The 12,151-nt window shown below is 37.2% G+C and overlaps 1 protein-coding gene across 2 annotated transcripts in view; it reads left to right on the top strand.

The window, feature by feature from the left end:
* The window catches only part of LOC107091989 (receptor-interacting serine/threonine-protein kinase 3-like), an 18,525-nt gene that overhangs the window by 3,614 nt on the left and 2,760 nt on the right, over positions 1 to 12,151 (top strand). The window contains exons 2-12 of one of the 2 annotated variants that reach the window (XM_015386253.1): positions 874 to 1,037; positions 1,111 to 1,279; positions 1,829 to 1,981; positions 4,934 to 5,082; positions 5,354 to 5,403; positions 6,907 to 7,068; positions 8,541 to 8,623; positions 8,746 to 8,809; positions 8,883 to 8,953; positions 9,600 to 9,651; positions 9,732 to 9,907. In XM_015386253.1, coding sequence (XP_015241739.1) covers positions 880 to 1,037; positions 1,111 to 1,279; positions 1,829 to 1,981; positions 4,934 to 5,082; positions 5,354 to 5,403; positions 6,907 to 7,068; positions 8,541 to 8,623; positions 8,746 to 8,809; positions 8,883 to 8,953; positions 9,600 to 9,651; positions 9,732 to 9,907 — 1,287 coding nt within the window. In that variant the 5' untranslated portion in view covers positions 874 to 879. Of the gene's footprint in view, positions 1 to 873; positions 1,038 to 1,110; positions 1,280 to 1,825; positions 1,982 to 4,933; positions 5,083 to 5,353; positions 5,404 to 6,906; positions 7,069 to 8,540; positions 8,624 to 8,745; positions 8,810 to 8,882; positions 8,954 to 9,599; positions 9,652 to 9,731; positions 9,908 to 12,151 lie in introns of both variants that reach the window. The other variant, XM_015386252.1, reaches the window with a different exon arrangement.

Genomic DNA, 12,151 nt, shown 5'->3' with positions numbered 1-12,151 from the left:
ACAAAATGTCTAATCAACCAAAACTTTCGCGACCCCCATGCAGTACCTCTGTGGACCCCCTAGGGGTCGCGGACCCCTGTTAAAGACCTCCGATCCAATATATACATGTTAAAACAGCAACAGGAAATCTTCATGCAAAAACAAACAGAAGCAAAAGAAGGCGATCTAAAATGTATTTACATTACTTCACATTTGAGCCTGAAACTGTATTTTCATTAAGTGATATTCAAAAAAAGCAGTTGTCTAGTTTTATGCTGTAGTGCATGTTGATACAGGAGAGCCTCCATGTATCTGAGTAACCCGGGATTCCAACCATAAGGGCTCAACCTGAATACATAGTAAACTGAGCAAAGATCCAGACCATGCATACATAATATCCAGTCAGTTGTTACAAATGTGATTTTATAACTAGTGTTACGCCGCTGCCATTTTTTTGGCCCCGATACCGATACCTGATACCTGGCTGTGCAGTATCGGCCGATACCATCTGTTTGAAATTAATGTGTGTGTGTGTCTATATGAAGAACTGCATACTACTTGGATGTTAAATAATTGCCATCATGGCTTTGTCAAGCTGCTGCCTACCTTTGTGAAGCAGGAAAAAGACTAATACAAAGTGAATCCAGTAGATTGTTTTTATTGCCTACCTGGAATGGGTGACAATAGTTGAATAAACTTTTGCCTCTCAAAATGGTATCAATGCCCTATTTGTTGGTACTTGCCAAATACTGATACCACCATTTTAGTGCTGGATCGGGTCCCCGCCCAATACTGGTATCGGTATCGGTGCAACACTAATTATAAAAGCAACTTTAAGCTTTATCCAGAGTGAAATATGTTCTGAGGAGTTAAAAGATGTTATGGTGTCTCTAGTGAACCATGGAGCTGCTCAGCTGTCCTGCTCCAGTGGTGATTCAGGACTCTCATCTGACGGGCTGGGAGGTGAAAGGATCCGGAGGGTTCGGACAGGTCTACAAAGCCCGGCACCAGCAGTGGTGCTGCGATGTGGCAATTAAAGTGCTTCATTATGACAATGGGTGAGTAGTGAAAGAGTGGCTGTTTAGGGGAGGAGTTAAAGAACATGCTGATGGGTTAAACCTGCGACCACAGGACCAGCCAGGCTTTGCTGAGGGAATTGGCCATGATGCGTCAGGGAGCCAACCCTTATGTCATACACGTCCATGGGATTTTTCAGGGTCGATTGCCTTCTTCTGGACCAACAACACAGCTGGGGTTGGTCATGGAGTTCATGGAGAGAGGATGTCTGACCAACCTTCAGGTAACCAACTGGGCCCCATTAAACAATCTCAAACCGCTTTAAATGTTTTACCATAAAGTTTGATATCATCACACATTATATCTCTTACTGTGGTTGAGTTGTTCGATTTTAGACAGTCTGTTTCAATGCTTTCACAAAACTTTGATTGGGTTTAGCACTCAAGTTGAGATGGAAAGCTGCTGTGGTTAAGGCTGAGAGCAGAAATGAGGTCAACCAGGTAAAAGAAAAAAATGTGTTAGTGCAACACATCCGGTCTGTGTCATCTGAAGATGCTAGTATTTGGCACTGCTTTGCTCAGACAGCTTAAAGTAAGAAAAGGAGCTAAAAGAGTATAAAATATACACAGAAAAAAATAATCCAAAAGCTTTTGGCATTTACTTAATCATATTTAGTTACTTTAACACAATTGTTATATGTCCTACCCTGCTAACATGAAACAATTTTGTTAAAGTTACTAAATATGATTAAGTAAATGCATTTTGCAATTTTTTTTTTTTTTGTGTACAACACAGTTATTGCATTACTGTTCAAAATCTCTTTTATCAGAAGACTTTACAAGGACCTCCACCCTGGCCGCTGGCTTTCAGACTGACTCACCAGGTGGCTCTGGGTATAAACTTCCTACACAGTCTGTCACCTGCTGTGCTGCACTTAGACCTGAAGCCAAGCAACGTACTGCTGGACTTCAATTTGAACGCCAAGGTGAGTCTGGTGATTCTGGCTGGAGCTCCACACATTTAAATGCTCATAAGAATGTGATAAAAAAAAAAATAAAAATCTCCTACCTTCTAACTCCAAACTAGCAGGTTATCATGGTTCGCACCCATTTGTTCTTGTGGAGGACACTCTATATTAAAAACCAGCTCCTTCGATAAGTTTATTAAGTTCTTGAAATGCTCTAATGGTGTTATGGTTACAGCATCTAGAAATATGTTTGGAAAACCAGAGTAAGGCTTTCAAACCCAAGAGCGCTGCAGCAAATGTAAAGCATGGTGGTGGTAGCATCATGTTTTAAAGCTGTTTCACTGGCTGACCTATCAGTATATCAGGGATAGATCAACAAAAAAGGAAAATTAAATGCATTGTTTTATACTGAATGGATTAGAGCAGAGTTAGAATACCCAAAATGTGTGCAACTAATTCTTATTCTTACATTCTTTGAAGTTGCTTGTTCAGTAGTCCCCTGGACAAAGAATGGTTAATATTACATTTATGCTGATGTTAGTTTAAACAGACTTTTTATCTGTGCTGTCAATGTATAAGATATATTATTTAGTTCTAAAAGTTGTTAACAATGTTTTCTTACAAATTCCACGGCAGGTTAAGGAGAAAAAAAGGGGCTTTAGGAAATCCAATTGGCTTTTTTTGTTTTGTTTCCTGCAGCCCATCACTCTGTAGAATCTGTCCTCTAGATCACTGTTTCCCAACCTTTTCTGTACCCCTCTCAGTCAAAAGAATTGATGATTGTTGAAAAGTGGAAAGTACAACTGATTGTGAAATAAAGCTATTTTACTTAATCTTTTAATTTGAGCATTTAAGTCTAGGGCATTTTATTTTTTTCAATCTCAAGTAAAAACAAAAAATAAAAAACAACATAAATACGTTGCCTGGAAGTTGTCGAAATAAATGCAAAATAAAATCATATTATAAACCTCTATTTATAAAAGTGGAGCTTCTCTGAGAAACTCCCTTATACTCAAATTTAGACCTGATAAAATGGGAACAAAACACTGAACAGAAATTATAGTCAATCTGACTTAATTAGTTTTATTTTGTTTTTATCAAGACAGCTGAGCTGCTTTGATGAGCTCCGATAGCTCAGTGTGAAAAACAGCAGATCCCAGGCTGTTCTCTACATCCAGTCTGTTTCTCTGCTTGGTTTGGATGTTTGTCAAAGCTGAAGGTGAACTCAAACATATAATAAAAATTTACTTTTTGGTTGATGAAAGCTTGTTTATTTTTTCAATCAGGTCCTCACGAAGCAAAAAAAGATCCCAGCCCTTTTTATTGTACTACCTAAAACAATAAAACATTTTCATGTACCCCTTGCAATGTAGTCGTGGACCATTAGGGGTATGCATACGCCCTGTTGGGAATCACTGCTCTAGATCAGAGGTGTTCAAGTCCAGTCTTCAAGAGCTACCATCCTGTTAGGTTTAGATGCGTCTCTTCTCTAACACACCTGAATCTAAAGGTTCAATCGCCTTATTTAGCCCAGCAGAGTCATGGTAACGAGCCACTCATTTGATTCAGGTCTGTTAAAAATGGGGTGCATCAAAATGTTCATTTCATTTCATTTATTGTTTATTTGAAAGGGGACAGTGTACATTAATCAACATTAAAACAATGTAAATATACCCGAGTTAGCTAAGGAGTGCTAATTTTCATCGGTAGTCCCCCAGCCAGGTATAAAAAAGGCAACCTTAAAAATAAACACAAGTATAGAATCACAAGATAAAATTACAATACCAATTACATAAAAAACATTATGGTTGAGAAATACAATTAATGTAAAATAATTACGTTACCGGAATGTTGCTCTTGAAGACTGGACTGGAGCACCCCTGCTCTAGATGATTGAAAGAGGACACCAGCCTCCATAGCCCTTGTAGTCTAAAATACATTTCTTATTAACAGAACAAAGCTTATCCGATCTACTGAATGACAATGAAAATCCTGAGCGATTAATCAATGTGCCAAAGGAAGAAATACGCTAAAGGCCGGGATGTTACCATGTTTTCAAGTCACAGTACTTCAAAGTAACATCAATATATTCATCCATTCACCCATTTATGCAGACATTCTTGCATTGATGGTGGTACGCTATATTGTAGCCACAGCTGGTTTGGAGCATACTGACAGAAGTGAGGCTGCCGTACCCACAAGAAGCCTCTGACCAGTGGGTGAATAGTGGGGGGGAGCAGTGGGAGCACCCCACCACTCCTGTACAGTACTTAGTGTAAAAACAACAGATACAGAACCTTAAATGAAGCATTTTCACTAAGTACAAGTAAAGTTGCCAATAAAAATTAAGATAAAAAAATACCAGAGAAAATTTTAACTGAAAAAAAAAAAGTGTTCCTTTAAAACTTACCCCGTTACTTATTTGTTAGCAGAAAAAAAAAATCCTTCTTGTCCTTTTGAATAAATGAAAAGACCTTGAACCGTTAATAAATAATTAACAGTTAAAATAAACAGAAGGAGAAACTAAAATCTTGAGAAAAATTTAACAATTTTAGCACCAACAATGGTTTATATTCTAAAATGTTAAATTGCCTGTATTTGTATATCAATTTATTTTTTGCTTCTATTTTGTTATTCATAAACATATTCCTGACAGATGTCAGATTCTTAAGTTTAAAAATGGAAAAATCCCAATAACACACTTATTCCCTTTGTTTCTGGTATTTATACGTAACATCTAGAAACTCCTATTAACAATGATTGAGAAAGAAATTCCTCCATTGGCTGTGGACGCCCTTCAGATAGCTTTACCCGCTGCCCGCCACTGGGCAATTAGGGGGAAGCATCTTGCCCAAGGATGAAGCTGGGATTTGAACCGGCAACCGTCGCTCCTCCTAATATAGGATGTAAATAATAAGGGATTATATATGATAGTGTAATTGTACTAATATCCCTCCTTCCCCTTGCCAGCTCACAGATTTTGGCCTTGCAAGGTTTTCCAGCAGCGTCACACGAGTTTCCAAGAAAGACAGTGAAGAGGAAGGAGGAACTCTCAGCTACATGCCTCCAGAGGCGTTTGAGGTTTCATACGATCCAACAAGGGCCTCTGATATCTACAGGTAGAAAAATCACAGAGCAGTTTTAACTTCGTGAATTAATAATAAAAATGTCTGCTTATTTAGATCGGGTGAGTGAAATAGTCAGTATTCATTGAATTTAAATGAGTGAAAGAGTAAACAGTTGTTGGAGGAAGTAAGAAACATGAGGAAACATGTTTCAGCTAAGTCCTTCCAGTATATGTGATTAAAGAGCTCTTGTGATTTCCTCTTTCATAGAACTGGATCCATTTCTTTAATTACTGATTATATTGTTACAAACTTTATGTTTCAGCTATGGTATACTTCTGTGGTCCATTGTCACAGGAAAACAGCCATATGCAAGTAAGTCAATATTAGGTTACTTACAGTCTGAATTCAGCTTTCAACGCTTTCCTTATTGGGTTTATTTGAAAAAGTAAAAAATAAGGGAGGTTTGGGTTTGGAAAAATGTTTGAAAGCCTTTTTTCCCCCCATTTTTAAACCTAATGGTGACTAACAGATCAGAATTACTTTATTAATACCTTGCAAAAATAATTTTCTTGTATTGTAAAATTACAATAGAGCAAAATCAAACATAAGACAGATTGAAATAAGTAATTAAAATAAGTAAAATGACAACCTTCCCATTTAAACAGTGATACAACTGCAACAGTTTTCAGACTGATGTTAATTCAACAAACTGATGTAGCTGATTTTCACATTATGGCCTATTTAAGTTGTCTTTGACTCACTGACTGACTGACATTCATTTAAAAAAATTACAAAAGCACCCATTTATCTTCATTTATATTTATGTTGCTTTAGCTTTAGGTTAGTTAAATCAACAAGGTTTATATTGCAAATAAAAGCTATAAAAGTGCTATTTTATATAAAATGAAAAGCTTCAAAGTTCACAAAGTGTGCTAAAGAAACGGCATTAATTTAGGATATGCTTCTATTTATTATACAAGATCTAGTGAAATGGATGAAATCAGGAAATCTAAAGCCAATTATAGTTACAATACTGTAGTTAGAAATATACCTAATACTCAAGCAGGTTCTCAGTGTTTATTTTGAACTTAAGTGGTAATCTCTGAGTGGGAAAATACATAAAAAAACCCCACAGTGATCCTACAGACAGTGGGATAGACAGAGCAATCTAAAGCTCAGTCTTAAATGAGTTAGGGTTCACCTTCTTATAGCAGAAATTATATCAAGATATATTTAGATTTAGGATATATTTATTATACATATTTGAATTTAACATGCAGATTTAGCTTTTTGCAGCTAAATGTTAGGCATTGGCACTAAATCTTAAGAAATTTTCCTAAATAACAAAAATGTGTTATTGAAATTATCTTTTTTCTGGTTGTTATAGTTTTACAGTCGGCATCAGCAGTTCAGATGTTATGCTTTGGAGTCGTCAGAAATATTAGACCAGTTACAAACTGCAGCTTATATTCTAAGAATATTATGTAAAAAACTGAGATGTCTGGTTTAAATAAATAAGTTTCAAGGCCAAAAACTATAGTGTTGTGTAAGGGACAGCAGCCTTAGCCTCTTGTGAGAAAATCCGACATTAAAAAGTGCCAAAATAAACCTTTGATGGGAATAAACGGTTTGGCTCAGCCATAATTTAAACTATTAAAAAAAACTTTGGATTATCTTAAACAAAATTAAAGTTCAAACATTACTTAAGAACACATTTCTTTATCAGGGGTTTCCTTGAACTTTTCCAGCCTGTTTGTAAAAAAAGAAGAAAAAAAAATGTGTGTTTTAACTTTAATAGGAAAAGAAGAGGGCATTTTCTTAAAAGATTTTTTTTCTGCCACATAACTTTGACTCTGATCCCTTCCTTTTCTGCAGATGCCAGGTCCACCATAGTGCGTTTACGCATCCCGCAGGGAGACCGTCCGTCTCTAGATGAGATAAGGTGTCAGGCTGCAGGAGTGGCAGGACTGACGACCCTCATCAACCTCATGCAGCGATGCTGGCACACAAATCCCAACCAGAGGCCTTGCTCCCGTGGTTAGTAAAACATAATAACCCTGTAGAAACATTAAATTTAAAGCAGGTCAGCATGTTAACTTGGAAAATTTCCTTTTTTTTTATTAACATTTTTTGTATCAATATAAAAACCCAATCTGAATGAAGCATATGTCCATATAAGACTAATTCAGTTCAGTTTATTTATATAGCGCCAAATCACAACACACGTCATCTCAAAGCACTATACAGAGACAATACAGTTAGATTGGTTTAAAGTTTCTATCAAGGAAAACCAGTTGATTGCATCCAGTTATTGACCTGCAAGACATGGTCCTCCTGGATGAGCTTATGGAGGTGATTTTTGCCTACATTTTTTCATTGGCTCTTCAGCAATCCCTCATACTGAGCATGCATATAGCAAGAGAGGAGAGGAAAACTCCCTTTAACAGGAAGAAACCTCCAGCAGAACCAGGCTCAGTGAAAGCGCCCATCTGCCGAGGCCGACTGGGGTTCAAGAAAAAGAAGCAGAGATAAAAAAGGCAACTGTAAACCAGCTCCACAGGCGGCCCCGTCCAGGAAACACACAACCAGGCACACCAGCTCCGAGCCAACTCCAATGTCACAGGATGAGAACTCATACATTTAGTCACAGTCAGAGAAACAGGACTACACTAAAAAACATGCCAAGCTCCTAATCTAATGGCAGCAGCACAGCTGATGTTTTTTTTCCATGACGGAGTCACAGCTAAACAGGAACAGGCCAGATTAAGCTACTATGGGAAAAAGCAGAGAGAACATAAAGTTATGAGTGAAACTTAACAAATACTGCAGAATGGGAGACCACAGATAGAATAAAGCAGAATGAAAAGTGGCCCCTTTGTGATCCAGAAACCTAAATATATAGCAGCATAAAATATACAATATAACTAAGGATAACCTAACTATTTTGGATGAGGTACGAGAAAGGTAGAGCCACAGTAGGGCCAAGGTAGAGCCAAGGAGAAACATCTCTCCAAACTGAATTATTTTACTCAACCAGGCAAAAGAATTTCCTTGAGATTAAAAGTCTCTTTTCTTTCTCTGGCCAAGATGGCAACTTAACGGTTCCCTTCTGTCCTCATTCCAGGTTGCTGGGGCACGGAATTTTAAAGCTTTTTTGCATCTTGCTGCAGAAACCCACATCAAGATGATTTTCTGAGAATGAATTCATATTGATACAAGTTTTTTTTACACATATGCTCACATAAATATGTATGTAGGAACAAGTCCAAGGATATATCTGTGTAAAAGTGAGGCAGTGGGAGGGGCTACAAGCATTCAAGGATGGAGAATGTATAAGGCACAATGGTAAACAAATACAATGAAAGTTAATCAAACAGAAAAACTGGATAGAGTTGAATTAAACGATAGTTAAAGTGTTTGGTTTGTCCAGTCAGATCAGCCCCTGCAAATATGAATTTTTTGAACATAACATAATTTGGGTTTTTCTTATGTATGTTTATTTTTTATAGAATGCACAACTGAGACAGAAGAATTGCACAAGTTACACAAGCACACAATCCATGATGCCGTCCATCAGGTCCTAAAGAAACTGGTGAGGAACAGATGTGAAGTCAAGCTGACGTGATGAAAAGTTTTAATGTGATGCATCGTATTGTTATGTGGGTCTGCACATTTTTTCCTAAACGGAGCCGCATTTTCTCTTCCTCCTTCTAGGACCAATATGAGGAAGAAATCATTTCTGAGCAGACTACCAGGATTTCCATTTCAGAGAGTGACGGTCAGTTAGATTTATTAATCAAACAATGTCTGTATGTCTGTCTGTCTTGACCTTTTGCTTTCTCTTTTTGTAGTTGTTGCAGCAGTGGCCCCAAGACTCCATGCTTCTCCTGACATTGTGAAGACGGGACCTCCACCGGTTCAGGTGGGATTAAAGAAATTCTGTCAGGAAGACTCTGATCGTTAAATGACCCAGAGTTTAATGCAAGTAGGGTTTATGAACCAAAAAAAAAGATAAAGTAGTTAAAAGTTGCATTTTGTATTTGGACTGGCATCTTTATGGTGAGGATGAGAGAAAGAAAGGCTGATCTTTAAGCCAAAAAAAAAGAAAAACAACACTTTGTGACTCAGACTGGGAAGATATTTCTTTATTGCAATAACTCGGTCAGTCCTCTGGTGTTACTTCACTGCAGGTTTTTTTTTTGCTGCGGTGGTGAACTATTGTGCACATCTCTTCCTGCCTCACTGGAGGGGCTTTCACAGGAAAGAGTGGTGAAGCAAACGTTACAAAAGCTTTTAAGACACATTAAATAATGGCCACAAACTGTTTTTTGTATGAAAGGGAGAACTACAGTTAGAAACCATTTGCTATGGCTCTACAGACCTAATTTCACCTACATGAAATAATCTCTGCAACTCTGCTTGTTCTGTGAAAGCGTTGGTATATGATTCAGAAGCAGTGAGTCATTAGATGGTTTTTGACCAACACTTTAAAGAAGACAGCATTGTTTCATATCAAGGAGCTCTATTCATAGCCGCATTAACCAACAGCTTTACCTTTTGTGCTTCAGGAAATGGTTGGCGGTGAGCGAGAAAATCAAAGACACAATGCACCGGTTGAAAGTAAGTAACTGATAGCTGAAACCACTCAGGGTTAGGGAAATATTATGATTAAAAACATTCATAGATGTTTGATTTTTCAGATTTATCACCTGGCCACGCTAAAATCATGTGTGAAGTTGACTCGGGTCCCTCAGCAACGGCCCAGATAACCAACCAATCCTCTGTAGAACCTATGACGGTGTCCTCCCAGGCTTCCCTGCCACAGCCCACAGCCAAAGCAACAAGGCTGAAGGACATAAAGCAGTCTAATTACCAGGTAAAAGTCTGTCACTAGATACCCTGTAACAAACCGATTCCTAAAAAGCTTTACTGGAAGCCACTTTAATTAGAAAACTTTAGCCAATCATAAAGAGGACAATCTTGAACCTTTTTTAAAAAGGAAGACGGCCATGTTGACAATATTAACCACATGTACAGCTGTAGCTCCAGCTGCATGGTGGCTTTTTTTTTTTTTACTGATATTTTCCCCCTTTTTTGAAAAGAAAATCTGCTTCTACATGATACTGAATTCAAATAAAAAGGTTTTAATGCCAATGATGTACCAGCAGGTGGGGCTAACTGAAGCAATCCATGTAGACACAGTGCAGTTTTTTGTTTATTTAACGACAGCTCTCTATTTCAGACCTCTGCTTTGCTTTTGAAAATGGCAGGTTTTGATTGCTTTTGGATGCGAGGCACAAAATGCAGTAGAAAATCTCTGATTTACTAAATGTTGTAATATCGTGGTTTAGTGTTGACAGATTAAGAGATTGGATTTTAATCCATCAGCTGTCAAGAAATATAAAGAAACTATTGCTGGGTGGTTTGTATCACCAGTAGATTTTATTGTAAATGAGTGTGATCAGTTATCACAAATAATAGAGAATAAAGACTAAAACTATTGGAGGAAAGGATCATCACTAAGTCAGAACCGTAAGGGGAACTTGCAATATTTATCTTTTTTCAGGATATATATGTATAGTTTTTAATCTAACACAGGAAAATATTACATTAGGCTCCCATCTAAAGTAACTCACACCAAAGCAATGCTGGGATGACTAGAAATGACTAAATATCCTGGGTTAATGACTCACTAACTAGTTAATAATTAGCCGTGATCATACAGCAATAGGCAAGGCAAGGCAAGGCAAGGCAAATCATTTGTATAGCACAATTCGGTACAAAGAAAATGCAAAGTGAAAAGCTGTCCAGATCTGGTAAACCCTTTGACCATGCATTTGCCAAAGTACAGTAAGCTGTGTGTCTTTTTAATTGAATATACTGCTTATCAATTTTCTTCCCCTTTTTTTGTTAGGTAGTTAGCAGTTTACCATACAGGTTTCACAATGTTCGCTACAATTTAACAAACACCAGCAAAGAAGTGTTTATACATCGTCACTGCTGTCCTGTTTATATCACTGCTGCCTGTTATTCTGCATTACTGTACGTTGAAAATAACAAAAACAACTTAAAATGTTCAAATTGAATTGAATCATTTTTCTCAAGCTAAAATTTGTTTAAAATAAAAAATAAAAAACCCAATAGATCCATCCAACCACCTCCTTCTGTTCACTCTAACCCTAAGTGAGCAGGATTATGAGGAAAATAAAAGTCCTTTAGCAAATAGATATTTGCAGTCGTGTCCCAGAACTCTGCTGTGGTTTTGAATTCAACAAGACGCTCAGGTGGTTTCAGTGTGAGGCCCAACTATATGTCAAAACACCTTAATGCTGTAAAACAATGAGCACAATTTAGACCATTTATTTCCCCATAATGCTTCAGTTTCTATGTCCATCATATATATATATATATATATATATATATATATATATATATATATATATATATATATATTTATCAATATAGACTTTAAATAAACTATTTTTGGATGGAAAAAAAAGTTTTAAAGACCCAAACTAAGGCTAAAAGTTTAGGAATTTCTACCGAAACTATCATAATAATCTAGTTCAACCTCCAGCTGCTATAAATAACTATTCCAGAGATAGTCTGAGATAGGTGCAGTAGGGTTTAACGCTCAGTTATTTAGAGAGTGGTCTCTGGCTGCAGACCTGCATTTTCAGGACCCAGAGCTGCACTGTGAGGTCTCCTGCACTGTTGGAACCGGAAGTTTATTCGAAGACTTTCAAAGTATAAGCTAAGTTGATCTGAAACCTTTCTAAAGTAAAAGCGAGCGCTGATAAACTCCTCATGAAGCTAGTTTCCTTTCACAAACAACTGTTGTTATGGAAAAAACTCACATGCACATGAATACTCCCCACCAAACTCCTATCTGGAATAATAGATATGTGCTACATAGAAATAAGTCTCTGTATTTGGATTGCTTATTTGGTCTAAAAGACATTTTCTAAATGACAATCGAAGTTGGCTATAGTTAAATACTGTCTTAAACTTTAATCATCCGGAATAAACTTCCGGTCCTAACAGTACAGGAGATCCCATTTTGCAGGTCTGCAACAAAGGATTCTGGCAGTGCAGGTCTGGGTTCTGGCAGTGCAGGTCT

The sequence above is a fragment of the Cyprinodon variegatus genome, unplaced genomic scaffold, assembly GCF_000732505.1.
Source record: "Cyprinodon variegatus isolate N-32 unplaced genomic scaffold, C_variegatus-1.0 Scaffold361, whole genome shotgun sequence".
Classification (NCBI taxonomy): domain Eukaryota; kingdom Metazoa; phylum Chordata; class Actinopteri; order Cyprinodontiformes; family Cyprinodontidae; genus Cyprinodon; species Cyprinodon variegatus.
The sequence above is the reverse complement of the archived record's forward strand: the minus strand, read 5'-3'. Positions and strand labels throughout refer to the sequence as shown.